The sequence below is a fragment of the Camellia sinensis genome, chromosome 8 (assembly GCF_055761805.1).
Source record: "Camellia sinensis isolate YWXY chromosome 8, ASM5576180v1, whole genome shotgun sequence".
Taxonomy (NCBI): domain Eukaryota; kingdom Viridiplantae; phylum Streptophyta; class Magnoliopsida; order Ericales; family Theaceae; genus Camellia; species Camellia sinensis.
Genome location: NC_138968.1, coordinates 20,285,595 through 20,312,070, shown reverse-complemented (window position 1 = coordinate 20,312,070; position 26,476 = coordinate 20,285,595). Strand labels below are relative to the sequence as shown.

Genomic DNA, 26,476 nt, shown 5'->3' with positions numbered 1-26,476 from the left:
TCCATTTTATAATCTAGCTAAAAACTCTAGTTCCCAAACAAGGTCTAAATCTAGTTTCCATGGTTCTCAAAAAGCACATCAAAATGAAATTACATTTGCTAGTGAAGGCAGTTTATTTATATGTAAGTGGCATAATAGTTTTGGGATTTGTTGCTATGCTAGTTGCAACAGTATGGTTCTTGAACTATCGTTTGTTGGCCCTTTCTTCCCTGTATCACATGCTTGCTTTTTAAGCTGGAAAATTATGTGTTGAATTTCCTTTCCTATTTCTCCTTAGCACATGGTTTCTCATTTTTAAGTAGGTTGGTTTCTTTTTCAGGGATCCATACTCGAAGGGAATTGATCCTGATGCATTGAAAACTTCTCTAGCTGCTGCATGTGGTATCTAAATTCTAAAATAATTCCTAAAAGCATAACAATTGCCATTCTATCTTTTAGTGTTTCTTTGAAAATGTTATATGCGTTTTGATGAGCTTTACACTTAGTTATTTGATTTGGTTGGTTGGTCTTAGTCGCGGAAGGCCCAAGTCATATTCCTGGATTTAATAGTTGTCTTGTTGGCTGAGAATGCATGTGATCACTTGATGTTGCACAGGTCTTTCAAAATTGTTATTTATTTTTTGCCTTTTTATATAATCTCAAGTGGTATGGTTAAAAAAATAATGGTTGCTAATGAAGAAGTGGCAGTTGCTTCTTATCCTTGCTCCTATATGCCCCTGTATTTATTTCTTAATTCTTGTCAATACATCTGTGCACCTAGTAGACTAGTGTGATAGATAGATTGGGTGCTCTAGCATTCTCCAATAGCATGCTTTCTGGACAATTTTCTTTTGGCTGCTAGATATGGGCGCGATAGCACTCTCTAGAAGCTTCCACCATTGTGCTGCATTAACTTAATTTCATCTCTTCCTTGCTTCTAAGCCTCTCCAAAGCTCTTTAACACCACGTTGATTGCCAAGTTATTCCTTACAATGAGATTTCCACAGAATTAAACATAAATTGAAGGAATTAACATCAAATGAATGCAACCTTGCCTATGTAAATCAACATAAATATGCGTTGTTCGGCATTCATGGTAAGCAGGCTTGCTTACTTGTACGTCTTTGTCCATATTGACACTAGTCAACTCATTGATTCTAATTTTGGGTTGTGATATCTGAAAAATGAAAAAGCTAGTCAAGCTTTTCTTCAATTGAACCTGTATTTTCTGTTGCTGTAACTATGTACCCTTTGTGAATCAATAAATTATTTATAATCACATCTGCTGTATTCTATCTGCATGTGCATACAGTATGTCGAAAGTCAATTGGGGAAGAAAGTAAACTCTTGTTTAGCTGTTCTCAAAAGTTTTTTTTATGCCTTCTGTGACAGCTTCCATTTTTAGTTTTGGGATCTATGTTCATTCCTGCATGTTAGTGTTGCGTTTAAACTTACTTTACATTCAATAAAACAATGATGAGGTAGAAATTAACCTGCTTTAATGTGACGTGCAGGAGCGTTAACATCCAATAAGAAGCTAGAAGAATCAAGACATGAGAAGCCATCTGAAACAGAACCAGACCAACTTGCTGAGGATGTTAAGTCGGCTCCTTCTCCAGATGGGGAAGTGGGAACTGGAGGACAAACAAATGGAAAGAAGACTTTAATAGATGCAGTGAAGCCCAAGCATAAGAGAAAAAAGAAGTCATCCTCCAACGTTGATGCAAGTTAGCTAAATGAAAAAATATATCTAGGTATGATATTGACTTTTTTATTTGTGCTAAAAATAATTTTCTTGCCATGCATCTCATAAGTGGATGAATCAACTGGTGAATCTCTGGAAACTGCTATTGATTGGTTGAACTAGTTCTTAATATAGGCTAATAGCCAATATAATTCTGATAACTATGGTGTTAAAAAGGAAGGGTATTTTCAAATTCTAAGACTAAACAAACATGGGACTTATTTTATGTGCAATCTGTTTATGTTTTATTGAGGTATTTTTGTCTTCGTCCGTATATTTTCTCAAGTCATCTTTAAGTGAGTCACGTGACAAACTGCTATGTTTTCGATGTACGTGAAGCTACCGAGAAATAGTTTGACTTGTGTACTATAAGTGACAAACTAATAGGAGATTAGTCATTGCTTGGTTAGAAACATTCATGGGCTTGCAAGTTAATTTAGTTGTTATTGTGGAGTATGCATGATTGACGTGGTTGAATTTGGATTGTAAACGAAACGGGCCAAGTAGTGGACTACTCAAGCATGACTTGTTTTTAGTATAATCATTGTATAACCATTGACTTTGCAGACCTCTTTGGCCTAAGAAGACCTCTTTGGCCTGGGGACCTTAGATGTGGATATAAAAACCACCTTCTATTTAAATCTTATGTGGAATGCTGTGCTAAGTGCTGGACTATTCTGATGCAGATGGTGGCAACAATGACATCTAGTGGGAAATCTCTTTGCTACAATCTGCCAGTACTAGAAGTATTGTCCCAGAATTTGTTAGCTTGTGCTCTATACCTCTTTCCGACAAAGGTTCACAGGAATAGATCTCATGCGTTAATTTTATTGTATTATTCTTGGTGATGTGCCTTGGTTCTACTGAATAAAATTGAATTACAAAATGCCTTGGTTCTACACCTTTGCCTTTGTATCTATGAATGTAATGGTAGAAGGTCGTATCCAGTGCACAAAGCTCCTGCTTACATTTGGGTCTGAGGGATGGTAAATAGATTTCCCTCCACTTTATTACTATTTTTTTCCTAATGGAGAGGTTGATTCCCACGACTTAAATATCTTCAATCAATCAATTATTGGGCTTTTATATGTATGGATAGATTTTAGTCACGGTTCCCGAATGTTTCCATCTATTTCCAAGTTCCTTTTTTTGTTTCTTTCTATAGTCTTTTTGAAACATTAATGTTTCCATGCATACTGACATGACACTGGGTTGGAATTTTGATCCTTGCTGATTAGTTAGAAGGGAAGTTTCCCTTGGAACTTGCTTTATAGATTAATGATGTAAACTTTGTAGGTTAACACTTTCAGAGGATCCTGCTTTGGCAATGGCATTTTCAGTTGCACGGAGAGCTGCAGCTGTTCCCCTATTGCTCGTTAATGGAACATATATGAAAACTGTTCGTACTGCTCAAATTGTTTATTTTATTTATTTTTTCCATTTCCCTACACATCACAGGTATGTTTTTTTCGTACTGTTTTTGTATTATTTCTTTTTCTAAGGGGTAAAGGTAGGGTTTCGTAAATTAGTGGTTACATTTAATGGTTGCTGGGTTGCTCGCATAACAAATTTAGTAACATAAATTTTCCATGTACAAGATTTCTTGTGCAACGCTGGTGCTGATAGCCACTCAGCATCAGACTTTGGCTGCTGTAGAACAACCTTAAAACATGTATCTTTGGCATTCATAGACAATAATCATTGCCCACGAGTGTTTTTAGTGGACATATTCCCACTGTGTAAAAACGTGTTTCACTATGCTCAATCATGTTCAGTTTCCAAACGTTCTGGATTCATATTGCCCTTATAGAAGATTGATTTGCCCTTATAGAAGATTGATTTTAACATGCTTCTTATTCATTTGTATCATATTTTAAATTTTGTAGGCTGGCAAGGTCGGACAGGCTTGATGGTGTCTGCTTACCTTGTTTATAGTGGCATGTCAGCAGAGGAGGCTCTTTCCTTTGGCTTTGGCCTTGGTTGCCTTCACCTTGGGGTGGCCGTAGCTTGCCTCGACCTAGTGATGGCAGATGTTGATTGGTTGTTGCATAGGATTCAATACTAATAGTGATTGATTCCCTCACTTCGTCATGAACTCTTTTAATATGATCTGCAAAAGCCTAACTCAAGCTAGCCTCATGTTAAATGGTTACTAAATTAAGAACATGTTGATTTGTCTTTCATGCATTCTGCATTCTGCAGAGTGATGCAGTGGTAACATGTATGATAGATTGTCTGCTTATACAAAATATTTCCTATGGTCATAAGCAGAAATGTTGATTTGGTCATAAGCAGAAAGATAATTAAGGGTGGGACTCATGTTGATTATGTTTCCAACCAGATTACAAACTATGTAATGAGTATTGTTAATAAAAAGAATAAGAATGCTAATCTCAAAGCCCACGCAGTGAAGAACCATCTACGGGTTTTTTCTATGATCTATCATGCTTTATCTTAGTTTTCTATTTCAATAAAGTGGTGGGGTGCTACAGAGATGATTCCAAATACCAGTATGCATTTTTCTTTTATAAATATCTATAAATTTTCTGAAACTAAGGTGACTCATGTGTGGGAATGTGTGCATCCATCTATTCATTCCTGCAGTAATCTTTCCTATTCATTTTTTGATATGTACAGGTAAAGCATAGTAGAACATCATCCCCATCATCCCCATTTTTTGGTATGTACAGATAAAGTAGAAATTTTGTACGGGCTGAACTTTGGTTGCATTTTTAAGTCATTTGAGATACCTTTTTTTGTTGCCTATCCTTGATCTATGCAATCTTTTTTTGTTTGCTGCTTTAATAATAGGGAATATATTTTCACAGAAAACATCATCGTGATATAGTTTGCCTTTGTTAATTGTGCAAATTTATTCTTGTAATAGACATGACAATAGAGAAGGATCTTCGTGAAATTACTTGTGGGCTCTTGTTATTTTTTTAATGGACAAATTGTATACCCATATTACAGTGTGGAACTTGTAATAATGGAGGTTGTAGGCAATCAGACTTTAGTGCTTTATTTTTGTTGTATACCCAAATTACTTTAGTGTTGTATACCCAAAGAATAGTTTGTGCAAATATGTGCAATGATAATTTTTGTTGCTGATTAAAAAAAAGAGTGCAATACAAATTATTCTTTGTCTATTGGTGAATTCAGTGATTTGCTTTATTGTCCAGTTTTTCTTCAACTCTACCATACTATCTAAGCTTGACAACACGTAAAAATTCACGTAAGGTCTCTTAATGAACATGAATCCTAGTTTGGTTCCACCATACTATATAAGGAACTTCATATGTAACATAATTTGTTAGATATGGCTTTCTTTTAATCATTTGGATGTATCCATGTAGCACAGAAACATGTTGAAAGGGTATGATAAGGAACTTCTACTTTGAACATCACTAATAATATTTTAGTATAAAACATATCCTTACCCATCTTTGTTTTTTTTTTATCTGACACAGAATTTCACACTATGAAGTGTTTATGTAACAGAGATTTACACCATATATCAACATGTTTTAATTATTTGGGTTATTTACATCATAATGATAATGATTTTAAGTTGTTTATTTTTTGTCTTAACTCTGCTGGACAGGCCTTAACCCAACTATTGTCCTTAATGAATTGCCAACTTTGTTCTTCAGGAAATGAAAGATTTGAAAGAATCAGTTTCGAAAGATTTGAAAGATTTGAAAGAGTTGGTAGAGGCTCAGAGAGTGTCAGCTGAGCAAAAGCATGGTATGGTGGACTTTGCTAAGTTGAATGCTTATACAAGACACAATATATATTGACTTATCATAATTGTTGCCTTATGTCATTCTGATATACGTATACCTAATTACTGATGGATTTTGCATGATTAAAAAGTGCAATGCACATGTTTGGTACTATTTATTTGAATTAATGCAGGAGATTCTTTGGTTGACACTGTATGGATGAATGTATCTTTCTTTTAAATCTATTTCTCCACTGTACTGTATATTTTTGTCCTTTTAAGTACTATTGTAATTGGTTAAATTCTTTCTATTGAGTTGCAGGATTTATGTAACTTACTAATTGACTACTTGTGATAAAAAAATTAAAAAAAACTTCACCAATCCCCATTTTTAATCAATGTTTTTAGATGTTATCATCATACTTGTTTATCATTTATGTTTTTGGAATATGAATCATTCTTAGGACCTAGTTTTCTTTATAGGCATGGCACAAGTTATATGGATAAATTGGGATTTGCAAGCTTAACTGTCTGGAACATGAAAACATGGAAGGCTGTGGTATGCCCTTGTTTGTCCCACAAATTGTACATTACTGTCAAGAGAGGTCTGATTATTAAGATTGATTTTGAAAAGGCTTTTGACTCAGTTAATTGGTGCTTCTTATCATCCATGCTCTTCAATTTTGGGTTTGGTGCAAAATGGATTAGTTGGGTAAAAGAATGTGTTACTACAGCAAAACTCTCAGTGTTGGTTAATGGTTCACCAACTGAGGAATTTTGCCCTCAAAAGGGCCTAAGGCAAGGTGATCCCCTGTCCCCCTTTCTGTTTAATGTAGCAGTTGAGGGTCTTAATATTCTTATGTCAAGAGCACAGCAGTTGGGCTTGATTAAAGGAGTGACGATTGGTTCTAATGGGGTGCAGTTAACACATTTACAATTTGCAGATGATTCCATATTATTCTGCGAAGCTAAGGAGATGGAGGTGTGCAACATTAAGGGGGTCTTAAGGTGTTTTGAACTGATTTCAGGGCTGAAAATAAATTATCATAAGAGTCAGGTGTGCGGTATTAATGTTCCTGAAGAATCCTTGTCTAGTTTTGCCTCCAAGCTGCATTGTAAATCTAAGGCACTTCCTCTTAAGTATTTGGGTTTGCCTTTGGGGGCAAATCCAAATAAGAAGGCAACTTGGAAACCAGTTCTTGATAAAATCAAAATCAGATTAGCATGTTGGAAAAGGAAGCTGCTATCATTTTCAGGAAGGCTCACTCTTATTAAGTCTGTAACCTCTGCCTTGCCTACGTATTATCTATCTCTCTTTAAAATGCCAGTGGGAGTTGCAAGAGAATTTGAGAAGCTTCAAGCTGCTTTTCTCTGGGGTGGGACGGGGTCTAAAAAACCAATCTACCTGGTTAAATGGGATGATTTAGCAAAGAACATGAATCAAGGGGGCTTGGGCATCAGAAGAATAAGGCTCGTTAATGATTGCTTGTTATTAAAATGGTGGTGGAGATTTGCCAAAGAGAAAGATGCTTTGTGGAGACAAATCATTTGCAGCAAATATAAACTAGATGTCAAAAGCTGGTGCCCCTCTCCTATTTCAAACAATAGTTACTCCGGTGTGTGGAAAGGTATCATTTCCTTAGCAGAGAGGAGCGGTAATCTGATGTTGTTTTATCATAACAATTTTCTTGTTCAGGTAGGGGATGGGAAAAGAATTCTCTTCTGGAAGGATAGATGGTGCTCCAATAGTTGCTTGAAAGATGAATTCCCTACTCTTTACAGATTAGTGATGGAGAAGGATGTAACTTTACGTATAATGCACGATAGGAAGGTTGCAGTGGGGGATTGGAGCCTTCTTTTTAGAAGAAGGCTGTATGACTGGGAAGAGAGGGAAGTCAGTAGACTCAAGGAGCTTTTGATATCTGGCTCAAATTGTTCTGATAATCTGGTGGACAAACCAGTCTGGTTGGCTGAAGGCTCTGGTATGTTTTCTGTCTCATCTGTCTATCGGAGTGAGGTTGTCTCCCTTGGCCCCATCCTTATTACTAGCAAGTTAGTTTGGAACCATCTCGTTCCTCCAAAAGTCCAATTTTTTTGCTGGTTAGCATGGAAAAACAGAGTAAAGACAGCAGACTTTCTCCAGAAAATTGGAGTCCTTCAAGCCTCTACACCAGCTCTTTGTGCTTTCTGCAAAACTGAGGCTGAGTCTATCTGCCATGTGCTGCTGCACTGCCAGTTTTCCTGGAGGGTTTGGTCTGCAATATTGAATTGGTGGGAGGTGCAAGGACCCCTTCCCGGATCTGTGGAAGCTGTTCTTCAATGGTGGGAGGGTGTGAAGCTTAGCAAAAAAGAAAAATTGCTTTGGAAAGTCATTCCCTCAGCTGTGTTTTGGTCTCTATGGAAGCTGCGAAATGAGTGTATATTTCAGGCTGCTAAGCCACACCTGGAGGACCTATGCGAGTTGGTTAAAATCAGAGTTGCACTGTGGTTGAACCAGAGTTTCAAGGCCTTCAATTTCACTGTCCAGGACTTCCTGTCCAATTTAAGACAAATCAGGTACTGTTTGGGGAGTAAATCTGTCCTATGTGGCTAATTTAGATATCAGTTTCCTGGAGGGTTTGGTCTGTTTTTAGGTCTGCTGCTGTGCTCTGCTCAATTCTCTTCGGGGCTGTTGGACTGCTGTGTTGGCCTGTTGTTTTTCAGCTTCAGCTTCTTCTCAGCTTTGGGTTAGGTTGAGGTTGGACTGCTGGTCTTGTTCTTTTCTTTTCTGTTTCGGTTTGGTTCCTCTCCAAACCCTGTCCTCTCCTTTTTTGATGTACTCTCATCTTGTATGGTTTGGTCATCAATAAAGGTTTCTTTGGCTGCTTCAAAAAAAAAATTGTACATTACTGTAGGAAGTCAATTTGTCTGACTGACAGCTATTATATCTTAATATTTCTCAACTTCATTGAAGACAGTCCTTCCCCTTGGTGAAGATCCTCCGGCAATTACTTCCTTATGCTTCAACCATAACGGGAAGATTTTAGCAGCTGCTGCAACTGATGGAATGATTCATATGTTCGGTATCCTTATAGTATTTTATGTTTATGTATGAATGGTTATTATATTTCTAAAATTAAGTGTTACACATTTTGCTTTAGAGGCTCAAACGTGTTGCTTTTACTTCTTTGGTACACCAAGTAAAAAAACATGAAAAAGGAATCATTTTCTTTCTTTTTGGGGCTTCAGAGCTGGGGGGAGGGAGGGGGGATTAAACATTTCTACTTTGAAAGGAAACTTGTCCCCAATCTCATGCTGCACACAAGACATGCGCAACAAATGTATACATCTTAATTTGGCAAAGATATGTCTGCCGGACTACAAATTACTGGGTGGCCGGCTCATGATTCTGCTATTAGCTCTGTTCTTTTTGGGCCTGATGAGACAAGTATTTTTAGCTTGGGGATAGATGGAAAGGCAAGTGCCTCTGTTTCCTCTGATTTTTAGCTTGAGTTAGGGTCATGCATAAAAAGCACTTTCTACCTTATTCTTTTAAATTTTGTTATTTGTTTTAGCTAGCTTGTTGGATTATATTCTTATGCTTAGCCATATATGTGTAATCTCACCAAATTAGCTTCTACTTCAGATATTTGAATGGAGCTTGCAAAACCAAGGTAAAATTCTTTGGTCAAGAAATTGCAGCAGGTACTTGAATTGCTTAACCCTTCAATGTTATGGTAACCTTATCGTTTATTTAGGCTTACTATTAGTTGAAATTTTAATAGAGTCAAGATTGATGGAAGGTGTGGTTTTAATTCTTAAGTGAAGCCCATTGTCAAATCTGTACCTTTTGTTTTTTGGGACAGTCATATTGTGAAAGTACAGAAACAACCCTGCCACTTATATCTTGCTGCATGTGACTCTTTCAATACATATATGACTATGAATAAGGAGCTTTGGTAACCTGAGTCTATTCCATTATGTAGGTTCTATAATCGTGATAACTCTGAACATAGACATGAAATGGCTTTAGATGCTAATGGGAAGAGACTGCTGGCAACATCTGGTTCAGTGAGAGCACCCATCTATCAGGTAAATCTTGATTTCCCATTACATCTCTCTCTCCTATCTCTAAAATCAATGGTTGTTAGAATCTTGCGATTCACAATTCGATTTATACAATTCGATACGAGTTTTATCCAAAACAATCCGATTTGAGTTGTTGAATCTCAAATTAAGTAAATCATACGATTTCATTGGTGCGGTTACACAACGGCCACATTAGTCAATCGTGACAGAATATCTACGAAGGTAAAGACATTTTTTAGTTCCTAATGCATTGTCCCGCAGTCTTGATGGTTGTGCCACTGCCATCCTTCTCACATGGGTTGATACTGCAACGAGAGAGGGGTTGCTGGACGCAGTCAAAATTGTTGTGAATTTAGCAATTTGCTTCTTGAATTATTTTATTATTTGAACTACTTCTATCTAAAGCAAGTAATGGAAGGCTAACTTTGCACAAATCCTGATTTTGTGGAACAGGGGTAGTCTATACCGCCTCATCCATAGGGCAGATGCTAGTGAAGTTTACCTTGTTGACTCGTACGACAAAGAGAGATTTGCAGAGGCCAGAAAGGAGTTGGATGCCCTACATAAAAAAGAACAACAATACTCAACCTTGTTAACACCAGATGTTCTTTTTTTTTTTTAAATTGATGCTAATTATGTTAAATTTTTGTTGGAATGAATTGTTTTTTGGTTTTTGGGGTTTAGAATAGGGTTTTGTTAATCGTTCCTTGTTTTTGGAATCAATGTTGCTGCTACTGAGTTATGTGTTGAAACTTGAATATAGAAAATTTTATAATAAAACCTGTTTTGATTATGAATTCGTCCTGTTTTGATTATGAATTCGCTAAATATACAGGTGTATTATTTTCTTGCTTTGGCAACCAATTTATTAGTCGCAGCATCCAAAATAAATTTTTTTCACAAAAAATGATAATTGCCGACCAAGAGTTTTGGTCGCAAAAAATACATCTATTGCCGACCAAAACAGCTCTTGGTCGTGGAAACTCACTTTTGCCGACCAAAAGTTTTGGTCGCGAAAAGTAACAAATGGCGACCAAATTTTTTGGTCGCGAAATGTGATAATTGGCGACCAAACTTTTTGGTCGCGAAATGTGACAATTGGCGACTAAGAAATTTGGTCGGGAAATTATCACTTTCCGCGACCAAAGTGTTTTAGCGACAAAATAAATTAGTCGCGGTAATTAAATATTTAGCGACCAAAAATTTAGTCGCCAATTCCAACTTTTGCCAACCAACGAAAATTTTGGTCGCGAATTACTTTTGCCGACCCTCAATTGGCGACCAAACTAGCGACCAAAAATTTTGGTCGCGGATAACTTTTGCCGACCAAAAATAGACTTTTAGCGACCAATTTTTTTGTTGCTAAAAGTGTTAATTCTTGTAGTGTTCATTTGTGGATATTAAGGTCATTTGAAATTTTTTGAATTATTTTAATTTGACCTTGGTTCAATTTAAAAAATGAAAATTCACTGCTATTGTTTGAAAACATTACAACATATAAGAGTTTTAGTAACTAAGCTTATTTGTTCTTAAAACTGAAAATTTATGGGTAAATTAGCAGCAGGTCCTGTTAGAATTGTTGCTAAAAGTTGTTCCTCTTAGAATCGCCGCTAAAAAAGATTTTTTTGTGAGGATTTTTTGAATCTGTCATTAAAAATTAATAATTAGTGATTTTTTTGTGACAATTTCTTAAATCTGTCAGTAAAAATTGATAATTACTGACTTTTTTGTGACAATTTTCTAAATATGTTGCTAAAAAAAACTAACAATTACCGACGTTTTTCTATAATAAAAAAAATTAAACTGATACTAAAAACTAATAACTAGTGACTTTTTTTTACAAAAAATAATAATAACAATCATAAAACACTAATTATGCCAGGAGCTATTGAGCAATAACCCCACCTAAATTTTATTTCAAAAGACATTAGGAAATCAATTTTAATCGTCGTATGAATTGTCACAAAAATGCTGGTTTAAAAAAAAAAAAAACCTTTAGCTACAAAATTTTTAAAATGATGCTAATAAATGTATTTTTAGTGACAAAACAATTTTGTGCCAGAAAATTTTAATCCTAAAAAGATAGTAATTCATTAGTAAATATTTAATTTTTGGGTCAAAATTTAACAATTAAAATATTTTAATAAAATATTGTTTTATCTCTAAAATTTTAATTTATCTTGGTGAAAGTTGGTTTAGAGTTGCCCATTGAATAAAAGGGGGCAGATTGTGGATTGGATGGTGTGGTTGGGCTCATGGGATTCACTACAGGTTACATTTTGATGATCCAAATAGTTCAATGTGCAGAGTTCATTGAGTACTTCATCCGTGTAAAAAATCACGTTGATCGGATATTGACAGACACTGTATCAGAACATATTTTTGTCAATAATTTATTTTAAAAATCATATTTACTATTGATAAAAACATGATTTGATCAAGGAGCTATCGATATCCAATCAACATGATATTTTGCAAGATAAAATGCTCGACGAGCTCTATACAGTTCGAATCATCAAAATAAGATTTATGGTTGCTCTCATGGGTCTAACAACATTGTTCAGTCCTCAAAATAGATTGAAAAGAGAGCTTATCCTTAAATAAAAATAATAATTTAAAAAAGAAAAAGCTCAAAGGGGAAATTTTTTTTTTTTTTTTTTTGACTACTTGTCCAACCTATCCAGGGACGTAGCTAGAAAGACCTGGTCTATAAACGTGTTAAAAAATAAACTATAGGCAGCATTGTCATGATATCAACTGATGTGAGAAGATCATGCGGTGCTTATTGATTGTCCATGGAGTAGAACCCGTCCCAGAAAATATCGAAAGGTTTTTTTTTTTTGGCTAATTGAATCGGTGCTTGTTGGATTCTCCGATTTCTGTTGTGTGTTGACTTATCCTATGAAATTTTGTTTTGATAATTTTTACATTTGTCTTTTTTTTATTGATGTTTTTTATTTGTTTTACATTTTAATTAAATTTTTATTGAAAAAAAAAAATAGTGTGCCTAATAATTTTGCCAAAAAAAGGGTAAAAATAAATGATTATGTATTAGTGCTGTTATTAGCACTCCATAAATTATTTTGGATCCTCCCAATTTTTAACATTTTTTTAAATAATAATCTTAAATAAAATTACTAAAAATGACATCATTAATTTTGAGACACCCTATCTCACAATTAAACCTATACACCCACAACATCATGAATTAGGGTTTATGAGAGTATCCACCTCCATCACCATCCATCTATATTTCCCAAATCTCACCTTCAAAATCTACCCATCCTCCAAATCTTGAAAATCCTTTGGCGGAAATATTCCAACGGTAACAGTGGCAACCATTTGACTACCTACACTTCTCCGGCAATGACAATATTCCGGCGACAACGATGGCAACCCTTTGGCGAAATACAGGCCCAAATATTACTTATTTGTTTAGGGTGGCATTCCCAAACAAATAAGTAATGTTCGGGAATGCAAGTTCGAACATGAAAGTTTCTTAACATTAAACGATCAAAATTGTTAATGCTTGCAAAAGTTTTCATTTTTTCAAGTTTGAGAATACAGGCCTAAACATTACTTATTTGTTCGGGAATTCCCGAACAAATAAGTAATATTCGGGAATGCAGGTCCGAACATAGAAATTTCTTAACACATTGAACGGTTAAAATTGTTAACACTTGCAGAAGTTTTCATTTTTTCAAGTTTGGGAATATAGGCCCGAACATTACTTATTTGTTCGGGAAGGGATTTCCGAACAAATAAGTAATATTCAGGAATGCAAGTCTGAGCATGAAAATTTCTTAACACATTGAATAGTCAAAATTTTTAACACTTGCAGAAGTTATCGAAAATAGCCCAAATCTATTATCAGGTTCAAAAGTTATTCTTTCATTGTGTAGCTTTGATAATATTGTTGTGTAGTTCTCTACTGAACTCCTAATTTTATAATATCTACTAACAAGAATAACAAAACCAATTATTATAATTTTTTTTCCTACAAGAGAATAAATTATTACGAGAAATTATATATATATATATATAGAGAGAGAGAGAGAGAGGGAGAGAGAGAGATAGAGAGAGAGAGAGAGAGAGAGAGAGCATACGAACTGTGACAATGGTGGATGAGGCAATAGAGACAGTAATCACATTTGCTCTTTTTCTTGGTGGGTTTTGTTAAGAGGGGTTTTTTTGAGGTGTGATGAAGAAGATGTGTAATTTCTATTTCAATTAATCAATCATATACAGCAACTCTGTTTATATACATAAGAAGAATATCATAACTACCTATATCTATTATATATCTAACATGCTCTAATAGACTCAACTACTATAACAAGATACAGTTATGGAAAACTAATGCTATGCTACTCCGCAACCTTATAAGTCCTGCTACTCCATTTTATCAGATACGCCTAATGATAGCTCCATAACCTTATTAGGCCCCCTCAAGCGAAAAGGAGAGGGACGAACCATGAGCTTGGCTTGGAGAAAGGAAAACCGAGCAGTGGACAAGGGCTTAGTAAGAATGTTAGCAATTTGATCCACAGAAGAAACATGCTGAACAATGACTTGTTAAGCAGCAACTTGCTCCCGAACTGCAAGTTGAGCACTAAAAAACTGATGTAAACACAGATAGAATAAGAGTTATTGTAATGCAACTGTAGACGTCCTCGAACGTCCTGGAAGGGAAATCCCGCCCCGTTTTGTTCATTTGGGCTCACTACAGTTTAGGACTCAATGTCACGGTCCTGTATCTAATCTCGCAGAGTGCAATGCAAGACCGATGAATCATCAAAGAGTCCAAATCTGGCAAATCATTTTTGAAAACAGATTTTTTGAAAGAAGTGCCAAACATGGACTGCTTTGTCAGATATAGAGTCGCCACTTAAATGTTTTATTTTGGGAAATTTAGGAAACCCTGACTCGTTTGCCTAAGGCCACGTGTCCGTCATCACCAAAGTTGCCTCGGTTCGGGAACTTGGGTACGATTGGGGAAGGTCACTTCATGAGCACCCCCGCACGCCCGATCAAAGATCGGCCTTTACTAACCATGATATCTAATTTTGAAAACATTATGCGTTCTTATTCCAGTTATTAGCCTAGATTTACTATGTGATGTGCACAGCATACAAGTATAGACTGGGTCGCCTGAATTGGAACGAAACATCTCATGTTTGTTTTAAAAAAAGTTTGCTACTCGCAAGTAGGCTAAAATGTGGATTTGCCACCCTCAGGTGGGCTTAGAAAACATGATGATTTGTCACTCTCAAGTGAGCTTAAAAACTCGCAATTGATGAATTGTTCCAATTCAAATAACCCAACCTTCACCCACAGGCATTCAGGCAGTTATATCACATAAGCAATTAGCCTCATGGTAAGCATGCTATCATGGCTGTCACTCACACACATGCAAAGATGCTAAAGCATAAAACTTACCGAGTACTCCAAGCCAAAACAAAAAGCTATGTTAGAAATCCATGCATGATCCTAACTATACAGAAATGCCTAATGTAACACATGCAAAATGCAACTAAGATAGGCTCGGCTATTCTAAACATGGCATATGTTGATGCTACAGCTAGCACATATTCAATTTGGAATTTGAAATACAAATGCAGTTAGTATGATGTGCCGAGCCCGGTGCATACAATACAGATGAATGATGCAAACATGCTATCATACTGTATGCTAATTGAAATATGCCCTAATCTAACCATCATAAGCAAGTAAATAAAAAGGAGAAAGACGTAGGGTTAGAAGACATACATCACACTCACGCACACTTATTAAAACATTGTGCCCTCGCTCGGAGGGTCCGAAAGAATAATACAGTCCGAATGAATAATACAGTTCGAATAAATAATTAAATATTACAAAACCCTAATTAATTAACAAATTAACTAGGAAAGCAATAAATCAGCATGCAAGCCTATGGACTGCCTCAGCTCTGTTCCGAATGATAGAAGATGCATGCTTGAGTTGTCTGGCGCGGAAATCCATTGCGATGCCCCGATTCGCCTCTGTTTGCAATTGTTTTCGGAATGCTGCGCAACGTTCGAGAAGGCCGCTGATTTCTGATTTGCTGCAATAGAGAGCAACAAAGGGGCATGGCAAAGTATTTTCACATGTGTATGCATGACTACTCTTCGGGGAGTGTAGTCCTCGATCCTCGTGCCACCAATCACGCAACTCGATGCATGATGGCCGAGGAGTCGAATTGCACGACTCAATGTGAAATGAATGCACATGAAAACACAACAAGACCTAAACTCCATCATGGGTAATCCGGAGTGTCGGCGACAGGGAATTGAGACACGTTCCTTCACTTGGAGTATGAAACGTCCCTCGTTTCCCGTGCTTGGGCTAACTCCTATCCCAAACACAATGCAAATGAGATGGCATACACAATGCGACTAACATGGCATACACAATGCTCTAATCATGCAACCTAGCATACGCAATGCTATGAATTGAAAAGGCATACACAATGCATAATGGACTTACACCAACATGAGTGGACCTCAACCACACTCACAACAGTAGCCATAAGATGAAAATGAGACGACCGAAATGCGTACACACATGCACGCAAACCGAGGACCGAACCTAAGGCATTGAATGCCACTCTACCAAAACATGGCAAGGATGAAGCATGGCATTCAAACATGTAATTTTTAGCACTGAAACATAATGCTAAATGATCCCGAAACATGGAAATATGGCACCCGATGCATAGAATAAGCCCGTAACCCAAAACTAGTCCAATGCATTGAACCACAAGTATACAAAGGAAGCATTATTTGATTATGAAGTCTAAAGACAGAGCCAAGGCAGTCCCAAAACATGCACATTTCTAGTTTAGAGCATGGCCAAAAGATGTTAACATGATGGACTAAAATAGCATGCAACATTGGCTAGCAAGCATGGTTTACATGGCATGTATATGAAGAAAATGAGAACTCATCAAACCAGCCAAAAACAATGAATAAAACATGTAAAATATGCCCAAATAATCACTGAAATGCAGCCAATGCATGCAAAAATGAGGGGCTTCTTTGGAAGGCCATTCAAGGGGTTGTTAAGCACATGCATCAAGGACACTTAGCATGGCACAACCAACTCTGGAAATCAAATATGGCAGCCCTAAAACTCACTAAATTGACCCTGAAATTGGTCTAGGGAACATGCAAAGAAAGGCCTCTTTGAAGGGCCTTGAATGGAATTGTTCTACACATGCAACATAGACCTAAAATATGGCGAAATGGGCCTCGGACAGAGCCAAGGCAGACCTCAAAACCCTCAAAATGAGGTCTGGAAAGTGACTCCGATGCATGAAAAATAGGGTCCCTTTGGAAGGCCTAAAAGATCCCCAAACAAGACAAGGAGAGAGGGGGTCACCCCCCTCTAATTTTGGCCCTCAAAAATACGTCAAAGCCACTAAAAATCCGCTAGATTTCAGTGGCTAAGAGGCCAAACCATAGCCAATGCAAGTGCTCTAATGCATGGCCCTAATCATGAAGGAATGAAGCATGCATAGGGGAAGATGACCCCAAATAGAGAATAGACCTTAATCAAACATAAAGATGATATCAAAAAATGATTTTTTTTAGTTTAGGTCAAGGTCTAAAATGGCTCACAAATAAGGCTAATGTATCATGCAAAAATAGCCCTAAAAGAGAGATAAAGGGAAAGGGGCAGTAAAAGGCCTCAAACAGTAAAGATCCCTTCAACAAAGTTTAAGAGGGGCTCAAAATAAGATACTTCACAGTTTGGCTCGAAGCCCAGAAATGCTCAAAAATAGGGCTAATATATCATGCAAAATAAGCCCCAAAAGAGGGATAAAGCACAAAGGGGGAGTAGAAGACTTCAAACAGAGAAAAGTCCTTAATCAAATATGAAGATAAGCTCAAAACAAGACTTTTTTTAGTTTAGGATGAAGCCCAAAAATGTAAGCAAAATGGGCTAAGATATAGAACAAAATAGTGCAAAAATGGAGAAAATAGGAGCTTACCCTTGTAGCCCAACTTTCCAGCAGCCTTTGGTGCAAAGAAATGAGTTTTCAACCTCTGCAAATGACTTCCAAAGGGCTAGAATGGATGATGGTGGTGTGGTGCTATGGGTTGTAGTGTAAATGGACCAAGGAAGTTAGGGTTTTAGAGCTTGGAATAGTAGCAATGGAGGTGGGAGGTGATGAGCCTTGGACAAAAATGTCTAACCGTTAGATATGAAGAGGAAGGCCTCTCTTATAGAGAAGAGATGCCAAAGCTTCCCTTGGAAGCTTCAAAGATCCTCCATACACCAAATGATCTCCAGCTGGCACAGCTGGATTACACTCAAAGAGAAGAAAAACAATAAGCAGGCCGGCCAGTTCAGCCGGCCGGCCACTCCCCCTGGTCGGCCGACCAGGGGTCAAAAGGTTCAAGAAAAATTACTGATCGGCCTACCCAGAAAGGTGGCCTCCCAGATGAGTAGAACACAGCCCTGTGGAGAAAAATCTGAAAACGTGACCCAAGAGAGAGAAAAGCTAGCTTTTAAACAAGGTTCAAAAGGGGCAAAGTGAATTACTGGTCGGCCTACCCATATTGGTGGCCTCCCAGGTGAGTAGATCACCATGGTGGTATGAAAAGCCAGAAAATGTGGCTCAAAAGTGGGAAAAACCAACTTTCTTTCAGAAAAATCGGCTTTTGGAGAGAGAAAATGAGAAAACTGGTTTTCAGGGGAATAGGTGGCTGGCCACCATCCTACCACCTCCCTAACAATGAAAATAGGGTCTCTACCAAAAATAGACCAAAACGGATGCAAAACGAAGGTTCGGGGGCCAAAACGCGCGGTTTGGGGCCCCGAAACCAGGCTGTTAGGCACCGGAAGTGGCGTATGACCACGAAGGTGGTCTCTAGGGCCACAGTGTTCCTCTAAAGGGAGGAAAGAAGATGTGTGCCAAAAATCAGAGTAAACGGAGGTAGTTAAGCGATCCCGAACCGAGGCACATGACCGACGGCTCCGAAAACCAAAAACCAGGCCCCAAACGAGAAAAATAGCCTACGACCACGAAACGTAGTCCACGGCCACTAAGAGATGGTCTACGAGACCTCTCCCTCCCTTTGGGAAGAGAAAACAGAGAAAACAGGACTCGGTTCGCAAATCGAGGCAAAGCACAAAAGAGCTCCAAAGTCCAGAGGCAAGGCTCGCAGCCAAGACTCTGAAACCTCAGAACGAGCACAATATGCAACATCACCGAGCGCTCAACTGGTGACGTCTGAGTCTTAAGGTCGGTCAAAAATGAGGTGTCTACAGCAACTGAGCAAATGAGAATCTATCTGTTTCCATTTGTGGAAATCTGAGTTACTCACCATTGTTCCACTCAAATCAGGCACCAATTCCGAAGGACATGCAACAGATCTATCAACAAAACTCAACAGGTTTGTAGCACGAAGTATATTTTGGAATTGATTCCTCCATGCAATGTAATTAGATGAATCTAATTTGACAGTAACAAAAGATTTCAGATTATAAACCAAGAGTGTGAGATTAGGAGGAAGAGTATTTGATGAATCCTCATTGAACGCCATTGAAGGACCTCGAAGGAAGCTTAGCTCGTCAGAGCAGATGCTCTGATACTATAAAGAAGATGTGTAATTTCTATTTCAATTAATCAATCATGTACAGTAACTCTGTTTATATATACATAAGAAGAATATCATAACTACCTATATCTATTTTATATCTAACATACTCTAATAGACTCAACTACTATAACAAGATATAGTTGTGAATGGTAAACAAGATACAGTTATGGAAAACTAATGCTATGCTACTCCCACTACAAGAAAAAAACACTTTCCGTGACGAACATGTTTGGTCGCGAAAAGTACCATATTTGGTCGCTAAAACCTTTTCGCGACCAAAATACGTTGGTCGCGAGTTGGTCGCTAAAGCCTCGTTACAGATAGTTTTTTGCGACCAAAAAAGCCTTTGGTCGTTAAAAGTGACCATTCGCGACCAACTTTTTTGGTCGCAGAAAGTTTAATTCATATTAGCCAAAAGGGAACTTTTAGCGACCAAAAAAAGTGACCATTGGCGACCAACTTTTTTGGTCGCGAAAAGTCCAATTCATATTAGCCAATAGGGAACTTTTAGCGACCAAAGATAAGTTGGTCGCCAAAAGTCAGCGCCTTGACCTAAAAAAATTAATTCTTTTGCGCTGCCTAAGACTTGAACTCCTGACCAAGGAGTCACCATGCACCCAATCCACTCTGCCAATGTGCCTGTTTGGTGCAGCTTAAAAGCTGCTTATTTCAGCTTTCAGCTTAATTTAAGCTATTTTGATGTGTTTGGTTTAGCTTAACAATGCAGCTTATAGCTTTCTGTAAGTTAGAAATCAGCTTATTCTTTGAGTAGGGCAGGAGATGCTTAATTTATAAGTCAGAAATCAGCTTATGTTCATAATTATAAGCTATAAGCTGTTAAGGCATAAGCTATAAGCACTTTCCCACAACTCTACCAAATATGGCCAATAACATGCTTCTTGTTCATATTTGGTAGAGAAAATATATAACCCATAAAAATTGGGTTATATATTATTTTATAAAACTTTTAATGCCTAAACAGAAAAATAGCATGTAATTACAGTAGTATCCATTTTTTTAAAAAATTATCCCACCATAACTTTCTGCGACCAACTTGTTTTTTTGGTCGCCAAAGGGTAATTTTCCGCGACCAAAAAAGCCTTTGGTCGCCAATAGGATACTTTCCGCGACCAACTTTTTTCTTTGGTCGCCAAAGGGTAATCTTCCGTGACCAAAAAAGCCCTTGGTCGCCAATAGGTATACTTTCCGCGACTAGCTTTTTTTTTTGTCGCCAAAAGGTGTACTTTCCGCGACTAACATTTTTTTGGTCGCCAAAAGGTGATCTTCCGTGACCAAAAAAGCCTTTGGTCGCCAATAGGTATACATTCCGCGACTAACGTTTTTTTTGGTCGCCAAAAGGTGATTTTTCGTGACCAAAAAATTGTGGTCGCCAAAAGTTAGATTTTAGTCGCAGAAAGTGGACTATTTGCGACCAAAAAAAATAGGTGATCGCCAAAAGTGTTTTTTCTTGTAGTGTCCGCAGCCTCATAAGTCCTGCTGCTCCACTTTATCAGATACACCTGAAGACAGCTCCATATCCTTATCAAGGGTGTGGGGGATGTGCATTCAATGGGTAGAATATTTTCATAAGAATAATTTTGTTATTATTTGGGAGAGGAAAATTTTTTTTGAGAGTTTTAAAATTTATACGTGGGGGCTCAAAAACATGCGAGGTCCAAAATAATTTATGGGGTGCTAATAACAATACTCTTATGTATTTGTATGAGGTGACAAAATGACTTGGTTTACCCGCTTTTATTCATCTAATAGACACACCATGAATGCTTAGGGCATCTACAATGGATGTGTTAAAATTGTGTGTTAAAGTGTGTTATATGACCAAAAAGTGTTAAAAGTGGGACCAAAAAATATGTGTTAAGAGTTTGTTAATTTAGTAAGTGAATAGTGAATGAATGCTGGTACAATGGATGTGTTAAGGGGTGTGTTAAATATATATATATATATATATATGTATATAATAAATAAAATAAATAAATAATTTGGTTTAATCGAAAATTTCAAGCCCAAAATTAAATTTCAAGTCCAAAAAAAAAAAAATCCTAACAAGTTAAAAAAAAAAATTGCTGTTGATTGGTCAACCGGTCGGATGTCCGGCCGGTCAACCGATAAGACCAAAAAAACGCCCATCCTCGCTAGCTAAAACGCTTGCTACAGATAATAAACATATTAACATCTGACGCTAACACACACCACTAACATACACATTAACAACTCCATTGCAGCCTCAAACAACACCTTTAGCTAGCCAAAACTTGGCACTTGACACTAACACACAACTAAGTGTGTCCACTGTGGATACTCTTAAGCTTCCCTTAAGTACTAGTTTATTAGCTAAAATCAATCCATGTGTTTGTTTTTTTGAAGCTCTAAAGTCTAAACAAGTATATGAGAGTGTACTTTTTCAAATGTCAAGCACCAAATACCAAAACATCCCCAAACCTGAATAATTCTATTCCACTTTAGAGAATTTCAAACCTTCAGCAGATGAATAGAGAATTTCAAACATTTTAGCCCTTTTTTTATTTAGTTAACTAGCAGTCCAACAATGTGTTCAATAATATATCCTTTATGTCACTTTTCTTCAATCGGTCACAAGCATTTCATTACTATATATATACATACATACTCAAACTCCACAGCCACAACACAACTCACCCATCATTCCCTTGAACACTCTTACTGAACCAGCCAAAATCCTCTCTCTATCTCTTTCTCAATCAAACAATTTTATGGCAGCGGAGCAGAAAGCAGAATATCCATTGGCACCAGCCAACGGTTTTGCCCAAAGCGATGAAGAGGCAATCACATCAGAGGCTGAAGAGCTTCGCCTCAAGAAACGCAAGCGTTTGACATTTTTTATTATCTTCACAGTGTCACAAATCGTTATGGGAATAGTGTTTGGTTTAACCATAATGAAAGTCAAAACTCCCAAGTTCAGGGTTCTGTCTGCCACGTTCGAGACCATTAATGTCACAAGCCCTTCATTTAACATGAAGATGTATGCTGAAATTGGGGTCAAGAACCCTAATTTCGGCCCCTATAAATTCCACAACACCACTGTTTATTTCTACTATGGAGAAACATTATTTGGGAGTGCTGGTATTCCTGTGTCGAAAGCCAGTCTGAAAACAACCAAGAAGTTCAATGTTACAGTGGACCTTATCGCACCGACTAGCCTAGCGAGCAACACAGTATTTGCAAATGAAGTGAGTTTAGGGTTGTTGCCTCTGAGAAGCCAATCTAATCTGAGTGGAAAAGTGACACTAATGTTGATAATGAAGAAGAAGAAATCTATCCAAATGAATTGCACCATGATTGTCAATATCAAGGCAAAACAGCTTCAGGATGTGAACTGCTAAGTGATATTTATGTTGTATTTGCATTTTTTATTTTCAAAATATATGTACTTTTGTTTTCCATAGGGAGGGTGGGGGAGAGGGAGGGGGTACATGTTTGGTACTATAGTTCCTGTTATTATTATTCTTTACTTTGTGATTTGCATTCTAATTAATTTTCATCTTATTGAATGTTAAAGAAAAAATATTTAAATTCATAGCATTATAGTTTGAAAGTTTGATACAATAAGAGATGCAGATAGTGAATGGGTTGCACTCGTATCTTTAAGATAAAAGATTGCCTTAATGGAATGCTAATTGGCTCACGAAATCCAAATTTTATAGCACATCATCTTGGATGTGATTATGAGTATATTAATTTTTATTTCCTCACAAGTCAAAAATAAGTTTTACTTGATCATGTAGACTTTTTCATCTTAGTTATCCTAAATAAATGAATCAGCTTGGCCCATCAAATTGTCTAAGTTACATAATCCAACCGCATCAGAATGGATGATACAAAGTCCTACAACTTTTCATTATTTTAGAGAACTTGAAGCTATTATGGAGACGAAAAGCTATGTGAAGTAAAAGAAGAAAGTTGCCGTTCAAAAAAAAAAAAAAAAAGTAAAAGAAGAAAGTTTACTAATTGCTGCTACGAAGTAGAACTTTTCAAAATATGGGTTCTAAAATCACTTGCTCAAGCAACCAACAAAAAGTTACACATTTCTATAATTCATAAATTAACTGATATGATTTTTTCACCCCCCATTTTCGGTTTCTATATTTTTTGGCCACCTATGTCACTTTTTTTTTCATTTTTTGTTCTCTGGTATTCTGGTTCAAACTGAATAAATAAAATTATGATAATTAACATAGAAGTTAGAGCCGCCAACATTTCATCTTCTTAAAAAATAAATAGTCATAGAAGAATAATTTATAATGGCCAAAATTTTTAGTACAATCCACAATAGACCATAAAACCAAGCAACATTTCAAAAACATTAAAATAAAATCTAAAAACAACCAAGGATAAAAAATATTAAATAAAATACACTTTTAATCCACAATTAGATAATAGTAGATTTATATATCTAGAAAGAGAAAAAAATATATATATTCAATAAAAGTCAAGATTTATTTATGGTAGGACTCTACAACAATAATTTTGAATATAGATTTGCATTATGGGTAGTTTTCTAGGCTGGAAAAAAATAATTATCGAGAAGTTGATAACGGAGTGTTTCTTTATTATTAGCCTTCAGCTTACAAAAAAATTGAACCAAACAAAACCTATGATTTGCAGTTTGAAACTTCTAATAATGAAAAAATAAAATATAAATTAAAAAAAAAAAGAAAGAAAGAGATGATATTATATATATACTTGAAAAATTTTAAAAAAAATGTTTTAAGAAAAAAATAAAAATATAATAAGAGGCCAACAATATAATTTCGCATTGTTTTTATATGACCAAAGTATATAACCAAATATTTTTTTATCTTAATTATTTTTTTTAATAATTAAATTCAAATAAAAAATCAACCATGAATGTATACATGAACCGTTATATAAAAAGTACTAAAAGATGAATAGTGTATTACAATTCTCAAAAAACACTAAATGCATCTCTAAGGCTTCCTTTAAAATAAAAAAAAAAAAAACAGTACTAAAAAATGAATAGTGTATTACAATTCTCAAAAAACACTAAATGCATCCCTAAGGCTTCCTTTGAGAGATTAAAAAAAAAAAAAAAAAAGCTTATTAACTAAAATTACTCCTTTTTTATTTTTATTTTTCTCTATCTACGAACTCTGAAGTCTTTAACCGGAATAATTCTTGTCTTATTGTACGCGTTCCCAAACCTTCAGATTAAGATTAGAGAGTTTCAAACATTTTAATCATTTTTTTAATTTAATTAACAAGCAGTCAAGCAAAGTGTTCAATACTATAATCCATCCTTTATATATCCCACTTCCTAAAACAGTCACCACAACTAGGGGTCATCAAATGGTCCGCACACAAAAAATTTGATATTGTCCAACTAGTCCGACCTGGAATGGCTCGTCCTAACCTCACTTGAGTGCCCATCCCATCCCATTCCAACCCATAAAATATGATTTAGAGCAGTGGACAAAGATTTGTGTAGGTTTATTTCTCCCAAAATATATGCATTTTGAATTAATTATATTTTTCGTCTCTAAATTATTAGGTTTGTGTCATTTTGATTCCAATGTTTAAAGTGTGTTAGTTTAGTCTTTAATGTATAAAAAATATTTCAATTTGGTCTCCAAACTTAACTCGTTTGTAGGTGCCATGTGAAAATTGAATTACAAATTTTACTTCTTAGTCTCCAAAGGATATAAATTGTGTCATTTTTGTCTATAATTTTTAAAATTATGTTAATTCATTCCTAATATATAAAAGTATTTCGATTTCGTCTCCAACCTAATTTTGTCTCCCTTTTTTTTTTTGATCGGCAAAAGAAATCTTTATTGATGAACCACATATAAATTACATATGATAGACACAACATCAATAAAGAGGAGCTTGGAGCTAGAGAAAGCTCCAACCTCCAAGTTGGTGAGAAACCAACAACACAAAAAAAAAACAAGAGCAATAAAACAAGAGCAACACCTAACTGACAGATAAACAGATGCAATAGCAACAGATAGAGCCTAGTACAGACCAGCAAGAAAACCAGAAGGAGCCTACTCCAGGGCAAAAAAAAGAAAACCAGAAGCAGAACCACAGCAAACCACTTGCAGCTCCTCACAACCATCATGAACAAAAGGGTGAGAATCCTACAGCATATCAGCCAAGTTAACCCTGATTTAGTAGTTATCAATCAATAGCAAAAGCAACAGCAAGCAAGAGCAGCCCAGAGTAGATAAACCAGCTTTCCCAAACAGCATACAGATCAGCACAGAGCACCTGTTGTAGTGAGGCACTACTGTTGCAGACCAAAAGCAAAACCAGAGCAAAACCATTTGCAGCTTCTCACAACCATCACGAACAAAAAGGGTGAGGATCCAAAACCACCCTGAGTTAGTAGTCACCAATGAATAGCAAAACCAGCAGCAAGCAAGAGCCTTCCCAAATAGCATACAGATCAGCAACAGAGCAATTAGGCACATTAGCAGGACCCCAAGACTCCAATACAAACACCTGTTGCAGTGAGGCACTACTGTTGTATACCTATAGAGTAGAATTCAGCCAAAACACAGCTTTCATGCACTGAATAATGCATGATCACAGTAGCTAATAACTCATGAAGAAAAGTGAAGTGGACTTTGACAATGCCAAAACAGCCCAGATAAACCATATCAGTTTAGCATTCACAGATCAAGTCATTGGCCCAACATACCAGATATGAACTGATGAAACAAAAGACCCATAAGACCGATGAATCCAAAGCAACCCAGTACCAGCAGCAAGCTACATATACAGTCCTACCCCTCCCAATCAAACAAATACCAAAAAATGGTTGTGCTTCACCAGCACCAGCATACTAGCAACAATTCAGCATCCTTAGGTCCCTTTATCTATACACAGTTGCAGACCTGTTTCAGGTTATATAACACATCATGCACCGAGTAATTAAACTCTCTCAAGGAAGAAACAGCCCACATAGCAACTCTGGTTTTAACCAGATCAACCAACTCATTCAAAGATGGTTGTGCTTCATTAAATATGCACTCATTCCTGAGTTTCCACACAGACCACATTACTGCCAATGGTATCATCTTCCAGATCTCCTTTACCTTTTTCTTCATTATTGGACCTAACCAGCAGTGGAGTACTGCCTCCATTGAACCAGGAATAGCCCAGCTCAAATTCCACCAACACATAATACTGGCCCATATTCTCCAGATCCTAGGACAGTGAAGGAGAACATGATTTAAAGACTCCACCTCAGCTTTACAAAACACACACAGTGCACTAACATTAGAATTCAATACTCCAATCATTTGTAAA

At 36.5% G+C, this 26,476-nt stretch overlaps 2 protein-coding genes across 4 annotated transcripts; both read left to right on the top strand.

Moving 5' to 3' along the window:
• The first annotated feature begins 5,208 nt into the window (after nt 1-5,208).
• LOC114299711 (uncharacterized) lies at nt 5,209-10,256 on the top strand. 3 transcript variants are annotated; one of them, XM_082881744.1, is made up of 6 exons: nt 5,209-5,470; nt 5,931-6,006; nt 8,401-8,509; nt 8,791-8,903; nt 9,073-9,518; nt 9,969-10,256. In XM_082881744.1, exons 2-5 carry the CDS (start codon nt 5,947-5,949, stop codon nt 9,250-9,252), a joined length of 462 nt encoding a protein of 153 aa, XP_082737870.1. In that variant the 5' UTR covers nt 5,209-5,470; nt 5,931-5,946; the 3' UTR covers nt 9,253-9,518; nt 9,969-10,256. The 3 variants fall into 3 exon arrangements, with proteins under 3 accessions (XP_082737870.1, XP_082737871.1, XP_082737869.1); XM_082881745.1 differs by having other exon boundaries at nt 5,234-5,470; nt 8,405-8,509; nt 9,969-10,254; XM_082881743.1 differs by lacking the exon at nt 5,209-5,470 and having other exon boundaries at nt 5,542-6,006.
• Nucleotides 10,257-21,894: 11,638 nt separating this feature from the next.
• Nucleotides 21,895-22,524, top strand: LOC114292600 (late embryogenesis abundant protein At1g64065-like). The gene has a single exon (XM_028236594.2). The coding sequence runs from the start codon at nt 21,895-21,897 to the stop codon at nt 22,522-22,524; it is 630 nt and encodes a 209-aa protein (XP_028092395.2).
• Nucleotides 22,525-26,476: the final 3,952 nt, after the last annotated feature.